Here is a 16,835-nt window from a genome sequence, read left to right as displayed (position 1 = left end):
TCTGGAGGTTAACCCTGTGAGTCCCTCAGTACTCGGGCATCTGGACCAACAGGCTTCCCTGGCTCGCACATCCTCGGACCCTCGATGCATTAAACACCTGGAAACAAGACCCAGTCAGAGCGGATTCTCCAGACACAAAAAGGCATAGGAAGTTAGGCTCCCCCCTGGAGGGAGGTCTGAGGACGTGTTTGTCAGAGCGTTGTCTGTATAACAGGGAAACCCCAACTGGAAAAGACCTAACTGCCCTCCAATAAGGGAGCTCTCCAATAGATTCCAGTAGATTCGGGCCCATCCGCACAAGGACAGCCAGCTGAGTCCCAAACATGAGCCAGGGGTGGAAAGAGGCTGGTGACAGGTTGTTAAGTGCTCATCAGTTTGTGGCACAACGCGTAGAATACGATTTCACTCGTCGACACAAACAAAAGTCTGTATTTCTGTGGATACACTCCGAACTGTTAAGAGTGCTTACCTCTGGAAACAGGATGGGGTTAAGGATGGGGGACGGTGAGGGGTCGGGGCGGGACAGGGGGTGCAAGGTTGTTTTTTATTTCATATACGTGAGCGCCGCTTGGAAGTTTTGGTAACGGGCATGAATTCTTTGCAATAACAGATATTTACAACAAGAAGCTCTGTACTGTTAGGGAGGAAGGTGTGTGTGCACACGTGCGTGTGTGTGTGCCTGTGCGCGCGTGCGGTGAGGTGGGTACCCAGAGGAGATAACTGGCAAGGTCAAGGGCGGCTTCCCAGAGGAGCTGAGTGTGCACGGAGTGTTGAAGGGTGAGGAGGGGATTTCCAGGCCGACGGTATCGGGCAAAGAAATCGGCCTGAGGATTTCTGAGCCACAGAAAGGGGATGAGCCCGGCCCAAGTGCACACGGCAAGCTGTTCCAGAGCCCAGAATAGAGTCTGTCACCAGACATCCACTCAGGTATGGACGTGGGACCCCGTGAGCTCCGGAGTCTGGCAGGATGCGAGTCTGGAGCTCCTGCAGCCTCCGTGGGGCTCTGAGGGGATTCATCTGCTGAGGAAGCCACACGTGGAGGAGGACAGAGCAAAGTAAGACAAGGAAGCTGCTGATCGTGCCACACCCCCGGCCTTGCGCCCCCCCCCCCCCCCACACACACACCGGTCTCATTCCTACCTGTGGGATCTTAGTTTACGGACGTGACTGAGCGGCGATGCGGAGAGGCCGGTGCCATTGAGAGGAAAGTTAGTGCTGCTCACGGTTCCCATAGAAACGGGAGGCCTGGCGGGCCCCAAGGAGTGGCAGGGGTCCAAGCAGGTGCAGTTGGGAGGCAGAAACAGGAATGAGGAGGATAGCCCAGGCCAGAGACTTCCGTGGGGTTTCTGCAGGAGAGGCAAGGCTGGTGAGGGAAACAGCTCAGAACTGGCCAGTTTGCACGGACGTCAGTGACTCTGAGGCCCAGGGGTCACCTCGGTTACCTGGTACCTGACCCTGGGGCACGTAGGATAGGAGGAGCGTTAGCTTGGGATAAAGGAGGTGGTGGGGGCGGGGGGAGGGGGGTGTCTGGACCCAGGGCTGGACGGTTTGCGTACGAAGGGCGTGCTCCCTGCTCCTGAGCCCTTAGCCTCGCTCAGAATTGGCTGGTCCCCAGGAGGGTGGTGTCTCCCCAGCCAGCAAGGTTTTTTAAGACGTCCGTGAATCTTGGGGCGCCCGGGGGCGGCTCAGTCAGTTAAGCGTCCGACTTCAGCTCAGGTCACGATCTCACCATTTGTGGGTTCGCGCCCCGCGTCAGACTCTGTGCTGACAGTTTGGAGCCTGGAACCCGCTTTCTCTCTCTCTGCCCCTCCCCGGCTCATTTTCTGTCTCTGTCTCAAAAATAAATATTAAAAAAGTTTTTTAGAAGATGTCAGTGAACCTTAAGATACGAAAATAAAAACCGCAATTAACACACACCCTCCACCTTGAGATTCTCCAGGTCCGTGGGTCCGTGAATTCTCCTGCTGCTTAAACCAACTTGGGTTGGGTTTTCTGTCGCTTGAAACGCAAAAGATTCTGTCCAGAACAGGCCTCGCCTGGTGCCCGCTCTAGCCATCGTGGTGGACTCCTTTTAGTTCCTCAGACGGCCACGTCCTTCCAGCACAGGGCCTTTGCTTGTGCCTCGCTGCTTCTCTTGCTTTTTGCCGCCCCCCCCCCCGTCCCCCATCCAGCAGGGGTCAGAACAACGGTCACTTCCGCAGGGAGCGTTCCCCCCACCTCCTCCCCGGTGAACGTTAGGGCAAGTCTCAGTGTCTGGGATTCTTTGGTGAACGTCTGACCCCGCCCCTGGACCCTCCGTGCGAGCCCTGTCTAGATCCCCCGTGCCCACCCCCTCGTGTGGCGCACAGCAGGTGCACGGCGCGGATGAATCAGTGTGTGAGTCACCCTGGCCCCCGCCAGACAAAAGTCACGTTCGACGTGATCTCCTCACGGGCGAACATTGCAAGTGGTCAGATTTCCGTTTCCCACCGTGAGAGGTTAGCAACGCTCCCGCCGGCAGGGAGCTTCCTTGCAGGGTGGAGAGATGACCTCCACGCCGTGACCCCCCGCAAAACCGCTCACAGGTCTGCTTGTCTCCTGCCCGCTCCCAGGCAGACCTCGAGGACATGTCGGACCTCATAGAGACGAGGGAGGAGTTGTCCAACCTGGTCCTCAGCGCCATGAAGGAGGCCGAGGAGTACCAGGACTCCTTCGAGAGGTACTCCTACCTGTGGATGGACGACCCCCAGGAGTTCATGAAGAACTTCCTCATCTACGGGCGGGCGGCCACCCTGGACGATCTGGACACCCGGGCCGAGGAGGCCCTCCCCAAGACGCCACCCACCCTCGCCCAGTTCCAACAGCAGGTGCTCGTGAGCCTCGCCCCCTGGGATCACCCCCCTCCCCCACCCACCCCAGGGAGGGAGGTCACTGGGCTCCGTTCAAACCTCCAGTGAAAGGTTTCAAAATGCGGGTTTTATTATTATTCGGGTCTGGTGACTCCAGCCGAGCAGGAGATGATCGCGTGGAAAAGAGTCTGTGACTCACTGGTTCCAGGAGGAGGAGGCAGGCCCCGCCCCGCAGGGCCACGGGGGCAGCACTGGGGGGCAGCACTGGGGTCGGTCCGGAGGCAGAGGGACAGAGGGAAAGGCGTGATTCACAGCCTGGAAGGAATATTCGGGAGAGGCAGGGCAAGGGGACCTAGGATCAGCTAGTGGGAATCACGTCAGTGGATTCCGCGGTGTAGGGCTGGTGCCTCGTTGTGGGGACCAGGCCCTGGGGTGCTGAGGACAGGGGAATGTTGGCCCCGAGGGCGAAGAGGGTGGTTGGGGAGTGGGTTCTGGGTTGGTTGGTATAAGAAAGACGCTCCCTGGGGAGAGGCCTTCCCTGGGAATTTGCCAGCCTTGGGAGGGACCGTCCTACCAGGCTCAGCAAGGCTGCAGAAAGACGGAACGGGAGAAAAACCGTTAATACGCAAACCTCCACCTGTTGCCCGCGCGCGCGGTGACGGGGAGTCGCCCGTGAGCAGCAGTGACCCGCCCCCAGGGGAGACGCGCACCAGGGCCGATGCGGGCGCACAGGGTGGGGGCGGCTGGTGGAGCGTGAGAGCCTCGAGAATGGAACGCCGCGCGAAGAGGGCCAAGTGTAGGGTGCCCCGAGCCTGCCCTGACCGCGTTCACCTGTTGGCTTCTGGCCTGTCCTGCAGAGGCCGTGCTGGCCTTGCCCGATGGCGTCCCTTTCCGACAGGTTGCCTGAGCTGGGGACGGGCCACTGGGCTGCGGGGAACCCGGGGCTGCCGGGACGGGAAGCCGTGCCCCGCAGGGGGGTGGGGGCCGCCCGCGTGCTGTGCCGCCGCCTCCCACGGCCGCCCGACTGAGCCGTGGCCCCGTTTTCCAGATCGATTCCTACGAGAAGCTGTACGAGGAGGTGTCCAAGTGTGAGAACGCCAGGGCGTTCAACGGCTGGCTGCAGTGCGACTGCCGCCCCTTCAAGCAGGCTCTGCTCAACATCATCAAGCGCTGGGGTTTCATGTTCAAGCGTCACCTGAGCGAACACGTCGTCAACAGGTGGGCACCGGGACCCCGCAGCCCATCCCCCGCCACCCTGCAGAGGGCCGCGTCCCTGGAGAGCCGGGCAGACAGGCTTCCGTGGTGCGGGTGGGCGTTCCTCCGGGCCACGGGGCGGCTGGAGGTCAGGCTTAGAGGTCAGTGGGCCCCCAGCAAGGGGTGGGGGCGGGGGTCCCAGCGGAAAGGTGTCCCCGGCTGTGAAGGGACACCCTGTGCTTCGTTTGACACCTGTTTATTGAGCACGCACGGTCTGCAGCCTGGAGGGTGGGGCAGAGCAGGCTGAAGTGTCACCAGGGGACCGGCCCCACGAGACCAGAGGCGGCAGTCAGGACCTTGAGGGCACGGTGCCGGGACGGAGTACGGGAGGGCTGAGCTCTGCCCAGGAGGCCAGTCTGAGTGGGGCTGGTAAGGCGTAGGGTGGGGATCAAGGTGGTGTCGGGGGGCGGACAGGAGCTCTCCCTTGCTCAGCACGGCCCCGCAGCACAACGGGGGAGCCCTCACGGCTGGCCGCCGCCTCCGATGGGCCTCACCCTCCCCGTGGAGGGGGGCGCCTGTCACCGGGCCCTCTCGTTCAACAGCCTGGCTGACCTAGAGGCCTTCATGAAAGTTTCCAGGATGGGCTTGACAAAGCCCCTCAAGGAGGGGGATTATGACGGTCTCGTCGAGGTGATGGGGCATCTGATGAAGGTCAAGGAGAGGCAGGTGGCCACCGACAACATGTTTGAGCCCCTGAAGCAAACCATCGAGCTGCTCAAGACCTACGGGGAGGAGATGCCGGAGGAGACGCATGTCAAGCTGCAGGTAGACAGTGGCCAGGTGCCGCGCCGTGCAGGGAAGAGGGGAGGGAGGCCGCCCAGTGCTGGGCAGGGTGGGGGGAGGAGGGTGTGCAGGGAAGAGGGAAGGGAGGCCGCCCAGTGCTGGGCAGGGTGGGGGGAGGAGGGTGTGCAGGGAAGAGGGGAGGAGGGCGTCCAGGGAAGAGGGGAGGGAGGCCGCCCAGTGCTGGGCAGGGTGGGGGGAGGAGGGTGTGCAGGGAAGAGGGGAGGAGGGCGTCCAGGGAAGAGGGGAGGGAGGCTGCCCACTGCTGGGGGCCTTGCAGGAGGGGGTGCAGGCTATCTGAACAGGGTCAAGGCCTCACGCGGGGCCTGCACGATAAACCTCCCCTCTGGATTCAGGAACCCCGTGGAATGTCCCCACAGAGGAAGGGACACTGAGGCGGCCTCCAGGGTGGGGCCAGTGGGGCCTCCCTTGAACTGTTGGATTAAAAATGCCCCTGTACCCCACACCTGCCCCCGAGGACGGGTCCGCCCTGGGTGCGGGGGACAGTGGACGGAGAGCGGGGTCAGCGGAGGCCCCGCAGAGGTGAGGGGCAGGGCCGTGAGGCCGAGGCAGGGCCGGCTCCCTCCTGGAGGGACACGGGGGCGGCTGCTCTGGGAACTGCCCAGCCCGGAAGGCCCTGGGTCAGCCCGGCTCTCCCCGTGGCAGGGCAGGGTGGAAGGGGGAGGGCCTCAGCATCTTACGATTAGAAGTCCGATATTTGCTCAGGGGTGGAGAACTTTGAAAATCCAAAAATCCATCTGATCGTTAAAGCCGTGCTTAAACTAGCGAGATTCTAGAAATGGGGAGAAGGTTAGTGGTTGCCCACGGACGGGCTGGGGGCAGATACAGAGACCGCGTAGGACGAGTTCTTCCCGGCAAAGGACCATTCCGTGTGTGTGCGCTGAGGAGGTGGTCACGGGGACCTAGACGTGGGTTCAGATCGCTTAGGACGACACACGCTCCCGCACAAATCGCGTGCACACTCGTGCACTGATGGAATCGGGTTAACGCGAGGTGAAAGCGGACGAGGTCTGCCACCCGGTTCCCGGAAACGCGCCGATGCTGGTTTCCTGGGGTGGGGGTCGCACCGCGGCCGTTTGAGGTGCCAGCCCCGGGGGGAGGCTGGGGGAGGCACACAGGACTCTCTACCCCTTTGGCGATTCCCCGTGGGTCCGTCACACTTCGCGATAGGAAGTTTCTTGAAACGACGGAAAAAGGAACGGCCCCTGGGCTCGATCTGCCGCAGGAGCTGCCCGAGCAGTGGACAAACACCAAGAAGCTGGCCATCCAGGTGAAGCAGAACGTGGCGCCCCTCCAGGCCAACGAGGTCAACATCCTGAGATGGAAGTGCCAGCAGTTCGAGGTGGTGCCATCCCGGGGGGCCGGGCCCGCACCCTCCACGTGGCCGGGCTGGGGAGGGTGACGCGGCTGCTCCTCCCTTAGCTCAAGCAGCACGAGTTCAGGGAGAAGTTCCGGCAGGAAGCGCCGTTCACCTTCACGGACCCCGACCCCTACAAGTCCCTGAATAAGGTACGTCGGTCGAGGCCCTGGTGCCTCTCGGCCGTTCCTCAGGCTGTCACTCGTGGGCGTCCAGGGACGCGGCCTCGAGGGGCCTGGCCTCGGGGCTGTGCGTGTGCGCAGGTGTCCCCACGGACCCCAGGTCCCGTGCCCGAGCCTCTCACCACGTCCCCCTCCATCTCCGCTGTTTCATCCGGGGCCGGCGTGCAACGTGCAAATTCCACGGGGCTGGGCCTGACAACCCACTCGGGCTCGGGTCCCGCGGCCTCCCGCGGGGGAGCGTGTGGGGCACTCAGGACTTAGCGCAAGAGACCCCAAGTGCGAGTGGCCTTCAGGGTCGCCCGTGCGTGCCCTCCCCCAGCCTCTGCTCTTCCCACGCAGCTTCGGGGCTGCCATTCCCCAAGAGGGTCCCCAAGATGGTCCCCGTTCTGCAGGGTCACGTCCCCGAGCCCAGTGGGGAGGCGCCCAGCGTCTCCTGGAGACTGAGGGGCCTGGGCTGATTCTGCAGGGGGATCCCGCGTGAGCTTGTCTAGTAACCGGGTGTGTGCGTGCGGAAGGCCTCTTGGAGCCACCCGCCCACACGCACGCACGGGGCGCCCACCTTCACACCCGTGCAGACAACGCGCGTACTCGACACGGAAGCACCCACTCTCGCTCTCCTGGTTTGGGGTGACTCTTGCCTTCCTCCTCTTGCCTAGGCTTCCGTCATATTTAAAGCAATCAGGCATTACCTACGTAATGCTTAATAAGGTAAAAAAATAAAATAAAATAAAATAGAGCGTGAAAATTAGGAAAGCCTGGAAGTCTCAGGAAGTTCGTATAGAGTCCGTTCACTCCTTGAGCCTAAACCGCCTTCCCGCACGATCAGAAGCAGCGGGCGTCTGAAGGCAGGAGGGGAGGGTAGCGACCGTTGCCCCATGGTCGGCGCGTGGGGCTGGGACACAGCAGGGTGCTGGCGGCGACCCCAAGAAGGTGCCCCGGGACGTGGCGGAGGGCGAGAGGGAGGCCGGCACTGAGTGCCAACGGTGCTGTTGACCCCCTCCCTCACCTCCCCCCCCCCAGCAACAAAAGAGCATCGCGTCCATGGAGAGCGTCATGGACTCCCTGTGCAAGTCCGGGAGCCTGTTCGAAGTCACGGTCCCAGACTATAAGCAGCTCAAAGCTTGTCACAAGGAGGTCTGCCTGCTGAAGGAGCTCTGGGACATGATGGTCATGGTGAGGTGGATGGCAGGCACCAGGTGTGGACGGGGCAGGCCAGCGCCACGGGGACCCGAGGACGGGGCGGCGGGGGGACGGGTGGCTCTGCACCGGCCGCAGCCCAGCACCCGGATGTCGGGGGGAGGGGGCTCTGCACCCCCACTGCATCCCAGCGCCCAGACGAGGTGCTCCCGCTCTCCTCCTGCCGCTCGGATGCGACGGCGTGGCCGACGCAGGCACCCCCTCTCGAAGGGTAGTGCACGAGCGCCTGGGGGCTCCTGCCGCCTCTCCTCCCAGCTCCCCCGTTTGCAGAGACGCGTGAGCCTTCTCTCTCATTCTTGGGATGGAACTTGAGGATCTTTGCCAAATCCTCCTCCCCTGCGAGAGGGAAAACCATCACGCCTTTATACGGAGCCGAATCTTCTCCGCGAGCTAATCTGGGGAGAACTGCTCTCCCGGCGTGACGCAGGGCTCCCGTACGGAAGCACCCTCTGTCTCCTCGTTTAGTTCCTCTGTCAGGATGGCAGAGTTCAATGTTGAAGATGACCGCACTGAGCCCACGCAGTGCTTACACAGGGGGAGGCGTCTCTGGAGTCACAGGCTCTCTTACGACCGCTCCTAACGAGAGCGGACGCATACTTACTTTCCACACTTAGCCGGACTCGAGTCTCTTGCGTCGGAAGGCCATCCCAGCAGGCAGTGGTAAAGCCAGAGAGGACGGGTGGCCGCACTTCCCCTCGACAAACACCACTCAGCACAGACTAGAGCCTACGTTGCCCGGGAGGGAACAGTAAGCGTTTACAGCCAGAGTATTTCAGGGACAGCTCTCCAGACCGAACTGGCCAGGACGCTTCTAGGAAAACAGGATAGAGAATAAGCTTAAACCTGCCAGAAAGAGCCACTGATGTGATTGAGGTTTGCCTCTGAGCGTAACTTCCAGGCAGGTTTCTTGTAAACACCCCACCTCTCTGTCGTTCGGTAACAAGTACTCTTGTCCCGCCCGAGCCTCCAATAATCTCGTCCCTTCGATCCCAGCTACGCATCCGTTTTCAGCCCATCCCAGACCCAGAAGATCTGTGGTCTTCTGTCGTCACTGTTGGTAGGGTTTTTCCCAGGGGAACATTCTGTGTCTTCCGGTTTCTTCTAACACGTTGTCACCAGTCAGTATAAGCCAGGTTACTCTGCACTAACAAACAGCCCTGAAAGACAGCTCTGTGTAGTTAACAGCAAAAACGTATTTCTCTTCCGTGCCGAATCCACGCGCTGGTTCCAAGCAGCCCTGGGGCGGCTCAGAGATCCGGGCTAGGTAGCCACACGCGTGTCCGTGATCGCCAAGGCGACAGAACTCGGAGTTGAGCCCTGGCAGTGAAGTGCCTCTGCCCCCAAGTGCCAGGCATCACTCACGTTTTCCTGGTCGAAGCACGTCGGGTGGTCCTGTTAAGTAGAGGGGCCTTTGGGTTAAGAGTCCGACTTCGGCTCAGGTCACGATCTCGCGGTCCGTGTGTTCGAGCCCCGCGTCGGGCTCTGTGCTGACGGCTTGGAGCCTGGAGCCTGCTTCGGATTCTGTGTCTCCCTCTCTCTCTCTCCCTTTCCCCCGCTTGCCCTCTGTCTCTTGTTCTCTCAAAAATAAACATTAAAAAAAAAAAACAACTATAAAAAAAATAGAGCAATAACGCCCACCATAGGACACTGCCCAAATCTATCTTAACTGCCGACTTCTAAGTTGTATCCGTACAACTCGTCTCCCCGCCCCGGCCCCCGCCACCCTTGTATCTGTCCACCTGACCACCCTCGCTGTTCCCCGGGGGGCCACGGCAGGAAGGTAACCCGGCCGTCTTCCCGAACCTTCAGTGAGCTGTCCCCACCTCAGGTGAACACCAGCATCGACAACTGGAAGACCACCAAGTGGAAACATATTAACGTCGAACAGATGGACACAGACTGTAAGAAGTTTGCCAAGGACGTGAGGTCCCTGGACAAGGAGATAAAAGCTTGGGATGCCTTCGTGGGGCTGGACAACATGGTGAAGAACACCATCACGTCCCTGCGTGCCGTCAGCGAGCTGCAGAACCCCGCCATCCGGGACCGCCACTGGCACCAGCTCATGCAGGCCACCCAGGTAGTGCGCTTGGCGGCCGGCCGGCCTCGCCGCGGGACGGGCCGGCCCGACGCGGGCAAAGCCGGGCCTGGGCAAGGCCGGCTTCGGGCACCTGTGACCTGGACCGGTCACGCGGGGTCGGGGGGGGGAGGGGGGCTCTGCGCGCAGAGGGCCCCCGTGCTGCGTGCAGCGCTCTGCTGTGGCCGTCTGGGAATTCCTAATAATTTTTTAACAAAGGGCCCCATCGTTTTCATTTTGCACCGGGCCCCGCGAATCCGGCAGTCGGTTTCGGTTGTAAGTTGACTGTCCACAGGGTTCCGGAAGTTCGGCTCGGGTGAACAGCTCTCCTGGCTTCCCCGTGCACCCCGGGACCACAGAGCCCTAGCGTCCTAATTTTCCCAGGGGTGTCCCCTAGTCGGGGGGCTGTTATTGGCATCGACATCTGCAGGAGGCAGATAGGAACAGTTCCCACCGTCTGCAAGCATTGAACAAAACTATATTGGACAGCTACTCTGCAGAGGCCCCGCAGCGGTGCCCAGGATAGAGAGAGAGAGAGAGAGAGAGAGAGAGAGAGAGAGGGAATACACAGCCTCTGTTCTCAGGGAAGCGAGAGGAGGATAGCACGAGCCATCATATTCGGGATCCCCGAGTGGGATTTTCAGCAGCGATTCTGAGTTTAGAGGAGGCATCCTCTCCGAGGGCGGGGAAGGACAGAAAAGGCTTCGGGAGCAGATGGGGTGTGGCTTGAGCCTTGGGAGAAAGACACACAAGACAACCAGAAAGGCTGTCCGAGTACTTGGGTGCTGAGACCACAGCTTTTCCAGGCCACTGGCCAGCAGCTTCATATGCCCACCCAGGCGCCCCGGGAGAGATCCCTGGCCGGCCATCAACAGGCACCTAAGACGCCCCAGCCGGGGACTTAGTGAAACCCCAGCGGCTATTTTCCCAAATGTGATCGGGAGACGCTCCGTTCTATCAGTTGGTTAAGCCAGTTTCCAGAGGGGGCTCAGAAGCGGTGTCGGGAAATGTCCGTGTGACGGCGAGAACGAAGGAGAGGGCGTGTGGAAGGGGTTTGAGGACTGGGTGGCACAAGGCCAGCACCTGATTCTGTCACTAGAGCGACAGTGCCTGAGACTCAGCTCTGCCTGCTACGAAAACAATGGCGAGTAAGGTCAATAGCATTGATCCCTGAGCAGGTGCGTTAGCGTCCGGGGGCTCCTACAGCAAAGAACCACACACCGGGGGCTTCCAACCACAGAAACGTGTTCTTTCGTGGCTCTGTGGCCGGAAGTCTGAAATCAGGGTGTGGGCAGGGGTCCCTCCCTCTGAAGGCTCCTGGGGACAGTCCTTCGCTGCCTCTTCCAGCTTGTGGTGGCCCCAGGCGTTCCTTGGCTTGTGGCTGCCTCCCGCGTCCCACCAATCTCCGTGTCTGTGACCACATGGCTTTCTTCTGCATTTCAAAGCCCTCTCCTCTCCTCTCCTCTCCTCTCCTCTCCTCTCCTCTCCTCTCCTCTCCTCTCCTCTCCTCTCCTCCTCTTATAAGGACGCCTGGGTTTAGGTGCCACACAGATAATCCAGGATGATCTCATCTCAAGAGCCACTCACCCAAGTCACGGAGCCCGTCAACGGTGGCACAGAGCTCCCGCTCGCTCCCCCCCTGCAGCCCGGATTACTTGCTCACCTGCCTCTCTCCACAAGGCACAGAGATGTCTGTCCCGTGCTAAAGGACCTGATGCAGAACGTGCCTCTCCCCCCACCCCACCCCCCAGGTGAAATTCGAAATGTCAGATGAGACCACCCTGGCAGATTTACTACAGTTAAACCTCCACAAATACGAGGACGAGGTCCGGAACATCGTGGACAAGGCTGTGAAAGAGTCGGGGATGGAAAAGGTATTTTTTTTTCTTTGTCAAAAGCAATGTTGTTCGTATGGGATGATGCTTAACATGACCCACCAGCCCACCGCCTACAAGCATGGGGTCCAGCAGCCACTTAACACAAAAACAAAAGCTTGGTGGGCTTTCTCTTAACCGACGCCCCCCAGATACTTCCAGAATTTATTACCGAGGAAAGGATCCCACCCCTCCACCCCACTCCTCCACCCTGGCTACACTTCTGTCTCCTGTGCGCAATGGTGACACTTTTTTTTAAATGTTTTATTGATTTTTGAGAGAGACAGAGACAGAGTGCGAGTGGGGGAGGGTCAGAGAGCGAGGGAGACACAGAATCGGAAACAGGCTCCAGGCTGTGAGCCATCAGCACAGAGCCCGATGCGGGGCTCGAACCCACGAACCGTGAGATCGTGACCTGAGCCGAAGTCGGACGCTTAACTGACGGAGCCGCCCAGGCTCCCCAACGATGGTAGCACATTTAAAACTGCCCCGAGCTCTCTCCTCTCATGGAGCACCCTTGTTTGTGGCTTTGGAGGAGAGGTGGAAGGAGGGAAGGCAGGAGGGCTGGCCACTGGCTGGCTGGGGCGGTCCCGGGACACAGGGACACTGGGGAGGATTCCCTCTGCAGTTCAAACCTGTCTCCTCACCTGCTTGGCGAGTGTCAGTTGTCGCGTTTTGGCTTTCTTTGAGCCATAATTCACATGCCGTCGCACTCACCCATGTAACGCGTACAACTCAGTGGCTTTTGTCTCTCCATAGATGTGGGCAAGCATCACGTGGTAGAATTATTCCATGTTGGGGCATTTCGTCAACTCAAAAAGAAAGCCGCGCCCTCTAGAAATCCCCCCACCTTCCCGTACATCCCTGTCCCTCGTCTAAGCCACCACGAACCCACCATCCCCATGGATTCGCCCATCCCGCCGTCTCGTATGAACGGGGTCACGCAACGTACGGCCTTTTCCGTCTGGCTGCTTTCACGTGGCGTGATGTCTTCAAGGTCCATCCGTGTGGGAGCGTATGTCCGAACTTCATTCTTTTTTATGGCCCAACGGCCTGCCGATGACCTGTTCGTTTTGCCTGTCTGTTCGTCTGTTGACGGACAGTTGGGTTGTTTCCCCCTCTTGGCGGCTATCAGTGTTGCTGGCGTGAACGTGTCGTGTCGGTCTTCTCAAAGCAGGGCTTCGTCCCGTGTTCCAGAGAACTCCGGGTCCTTCTCGGCCCCTCCTGCCAGCCGCTGAGGGAGCCCGTTTCTGTGTCCCCTGGCAGGTTCTGAAAGCCCTGGACAGCACCTGGTCCACCATGGAGTTTGAGCACGAGCCGCACGCGCGCACGGGCACCATGATGCTGAAGTCGGACGAGGTGCTGGTGGAGACACTGGAGGACAACCAGGTCCAGCTGCAGAACCTCATGATGTCCAAGTACCTGTCCCACTTCCTGAAGGAGGTGACGAGCTGGCAGCAGAAGCTGTCCACGGCGGACTCCGTCATCTCCATCTGGTTTGAGGTCCAGAGAACCTGGAGCCACCTGGAGAGCATCTTCATCGGCTCAGAAGACATCCGCGCCCAGCTGCCGGAGGACTCCAGGCGCTTCGACGGCATTGACCTGCAGTTCAAGGCGAGCACAGCCTTCTCCCTCCTCCCGGGCTTTTGCGGGAAGGGCTCTGCGGAGAAAACGCGGCTACTGACGCCCTGCGGGGCGGGGGGGTCCCGTCTCTTCCCAGGCCCTGATGGAGGAGGCGGTGAAAACTCCCAACGTGGTGGAGGCCACCAACAAACCCGGCCTCTACGACAAACTCGAGAATCTGAAGAAGAGGTGGGTCCCCACGCCTGTCCGGGTGAGCGGCGTCCTGGCTGCAGGGACCTGAGCCATCAGCCCGCGCCCCGCCCCCTCCCCGGGCCAGGACGGAGCAAACCCCCCTTCCTGGGGGCTCGTGCTCCCGGCCACAGGGCGCCACGCCGGCCACGCAGCGTGTGTCCGGCCTCAGAGGAACGCCCGCGGCGTGTCAGGTCGGAAGGTCTGAATGAAACGGGCTGCGAGCCGGGCGTCTCCGGGGCTGTCAGCCCAGTGCGGACGGGCTGGGCTGGGCTGGAGGAGGCCTTCCCAGGACTGGGCCTCAACAGCCCCCTTTCCTGCCCCCTCCTAGCCTGGCCGTGTGCGAAAAGGCTTTGGCGGAATATTTAGAGACCAAAAGACTGGCTTTCCCGAGGTTCTACTTTGTCTCCTCGGCTGACCTCCTGGACATTCTCTCCAACGGAAACAACCCCGTGGAGGTAGGTGGGCCCCGGGCGCCCCCGCCCCCAGCCCCTGGTTCACCTGACCCAGTGTCTGCCCTGTCCCGCCCCAGGTGGGCCGTCACCTGGCCAAGCTCTTCGACAGCCTGTGCAAGCTGGAGTTCCGCCTCGATGACGACAGGAAGCCAATCAAAGTCGGCCTGGGCATGCACAGCAAGGAAGACGAGTACGTCCACTTTGACCAAGAGTGTGACCTCTCGGGGCAGGTGAGCGCCGCGGGCATGTCCGCGCTGGAGGGACAGCGGGGACCTCTGGTGGGGGGTGTCGGCACGGCCGCCGGCCCGTGACGGTCCTTCTCTCGAATAAAAGCTCCACCAGCTTCCTTACAGCATTTCCGGAAACGCCTCGCCTGCACAGCCTGAAGCGTATCTTGCGAGCCAACAGCCAGAAGAGGAGGGGTGGGGAGGGGAGGTTTCTGACACAGTCCAGCTGTTCGGGGGCTTGTGGGGGGACCGCCTGGAGGGGCCCCGAACAGTCAGATCTAGGGCTTTGACCGACCAGAGAGCTCTCCTCACCTCGGGCGGCCCGTTCCCTTCTCTAGCCTCCCTGAGAGGCCACCTCCTGCCGACAGAAACTTCCGGCAGCCCCTTGTCCACCACCCCCCACCCCCGTCTCATTGCCCAACTCAGCAACCAAATGGGATTTCGACATCATCGTAAACGAAATGTAGCTCAGAGACAAATTCGCTGGGGGAGGAAAGAGGAAGATCTCAGGGGCCCCCGGGGGGCTCAGTCGGTTAAGCATCCGGCTTTGGCTCAAGGAAAATCAGGACAAGGTTGGCAGGGCTGGGGCAAGAGCCAGTCACGGAGGCGTGTTCAGACCCGCTTCCCCCCGTTAGCTCCTTACAGACACAGTTGGCCTGCACCGTCTTTAGTCTAAAAGAAAAACCAACCTGATTGTCCTGTTTCCACCCCGCCCCCTCCCCCACCGCCACCCTCCTACCCCACCCCTGCCAGCAATGGCTACTTGAGGGCTTGTATTTCCAAATACAAAGAAGGCCCGTCTGCAAGTTTGTCCCACGGGACCACCTGAGGAACAGCCAGAACATGCTGGGGACCCGAGAGGACAGACGCCATGTCTCCCAACATCAGTAGCACCCCAGGGGCCCAGACATAGCCAGTCTTCCAGAATTTTCTCTGGATCCCCTCCCCTGTCTGCCTGGAGATCACATGCACGCTTGAACACCCGGCCCAGTGCGACAAGTCTCGGTGGGGGGCACCACTGGGCTTCCCAAGTGTATTTTGTTAAGCAGGTCATTCTTCCTGCTCTGCAAAAACCTTGACTTTCCTACCCCTGGGGTGACGACCACTGGTACTTTTTTTTTTTTTTTTTTTTTAAATGACAAAGCGAGTCTTTGGAGCTAGCTGAGCTCAGGGCCCGTCGGGTTAGTGTGGCTCCCGTCCCCAGGTGGAAGTCTGGCTGAACCGAGTGCTCGACCGAATGCGCGCCACGCTCCGACACGAAATTCCAGAAGCCGTGGTGACGTACGAGGAAAAGCCGAGGGAGCAGTGGATCTTTGATTACCCAGCCCAGGTCTGAGGCTCGGGTGGCGTGGGGGTGGCTGTGTTCACCTGCCCCTCGGTCAGTCCAACCGGTAACGGCCTATCTGGCCGGCAGGGACTGTTTTATCAGAAGTGACGCTCACAGCGCGGGCGACGGTGGGGGGGCCCCGTCTGTTTTCAGATTGCGCTCACGTGCACGCAGATCTGGTGGGCCACCGAGGTGGGCCTGGCGTTCGCGAGGCTGGAGGAAGGCTATGAGAACGCCATCAAAGATTACAACAAAAAGCAGGTGCGTGGTCCCGCGGGTCCATCCGAAACACTGCCGAGAGATTTCCAGAGGCATCCGCTCTGCGGCTGTGCCCTTGCGGGATTGCCCTACCCGTCGGTCGGCCCAAAGCGCTCCAGTCTTGGCAACCCCCAGTGGTTCTGCCCAAAGGAAACCAACCGTTTTAGAAATACGTAACTTTAGGGGCGCCTGGGTGGCTCAGGGGGTTAAGCATCTGACTTCGGCTCAGGTCATGATCTCACAGTTCGTGAGTTCGAGCCGCGCGTCAGGCTCTGTGCTGACAGCTCGGAGCCTGGAACCTGCTTCCGATTCTGTGTCTCCCTCTGACCGCCCCCCGGCTCACTCCCTCACTCACTCTCTCTCAAGAATAAATATACATTAAAAAAAAACTTATTAGAAACGGATAACTTTAATTTTTTGGTCTGGAAATCATCAAAGGCTACCGTGAGCCTTTTTTGAAAGATTCTTGGATCTTCTAGTAAAGTTTGATGTTGGAAATATCAAAAAAAAAAAAAATTAATTGATTTAAAATAATTTAAAAAAATAAACAAATAGAAAGATTCTTGGCTAGGGGTGCCCGGGTGGCCTCTTCGGTTAACCGTCTGACTCTTGCTTTCGACTCAGGTCGTGATCTCACGGTTCGTGGGATCAAGCCACACACGGGGATCTGTGCTGACAGCACAGAGCCTGCTTGGGATTCATTCATTCGTTCATTCATTCCTTCTCTCTCTCTCCCCCTCGTCCACAATAAAGAAATAAATAAATAAGCATTTTCTTAAAGAAATTTCGAAACTAAAGACAATTTTTTTACGTGAGGAAAGCTACCCATAACCCCCCCCCCCACCTGTTGTGCCAACCGTCAACGATTTGTATGTACACTTCTGATCTTTTCACGTGCGTGTGATTGACTTGCACGTAAATAACACACACACTATCTGCAGGGCTTCAAAACCCCCCGCTTTTACTGAATACCCACCATCTCCCGTGGCGCTAGATTTTTCTCAGGCTACGTCATTTTTAGAGCCTCCGCGGAATTCCATCAGGGGCTTCTCTGCTTACCCCGCCCCCCCCCCCACTTGGGGGATATGAAGAACTTTCTCTGCGCTCCCTGTTTGTAAGCAAAGGCGTGCCGGTCGTGCCTACCCTACCGTCCCCCCTGCCGTGAGCTCCCAGGGGACCCAGGCAGCCA

The 16,835-nt window shown here is 59.8% G+C and overlaps 1 protein-coding gene across 1 annotated transcript in view; it reads left to right on the top strand.

The window, feature by feature from the left end:
* DNAH17 (dynein axonemal heavy chain 17) overlaps positions 1–16,835 on the top strand; it is a 98,549-nt gene that overhangs the window by 30,048 nt on the left and 51,666 nt on the right. The window contains 14 exon segments of the mRNA XM_047093942.1: positions 2,592–2,846; positions 3,877–4,046; positions 4,625–4,847; positions 6,109–6,225; positions 6,306–6,392; positions 7,443–7,595; positions 9,448–9,696; positions 11,445–11,567; positions 12,834–13,181; positions 13,288–13,379; positions 13,711–13,837; positions 13,912–14,064; positions 15,266–15,391; positions 15,542–15,649. Of these exon segments, the coding sequence (XP_046949898.1) occupies positions 2,592–2,846; positions 3,877–4,046; positions 4,625–4,847; positions 6,109–6,225; positions 6,306–6,392; positions 7,443–7,595; positions 9,448–9,696; positions 11,445–11,567; positions 12,834–13,181; positions 13,288–13,379; positions 13,711–13,837; positions 13,912–14,064; positions 15,266–15,391; positions 15,542–15,649 (2,331 nt within the window).

Source organism: Lynx rufus, unplaced genomic scaffold (genome assembly GCF_022079265.1).
Source record: "Lynx rufus isolate CCGP_SWC_20201006 ecotype Redwood Valley unplaced genomic scaffold, mLynRuf1.p SCAF_37, whole genome shotgun sequence".
NCBI lineage: Eukaryota > Metazoa > Chordata > Mammalia > Carnivora > Felidae > Lynx > Lynx rufus.
This window is presented reverse-complemented; position numbering and strand designations above follow the sequence as displayed.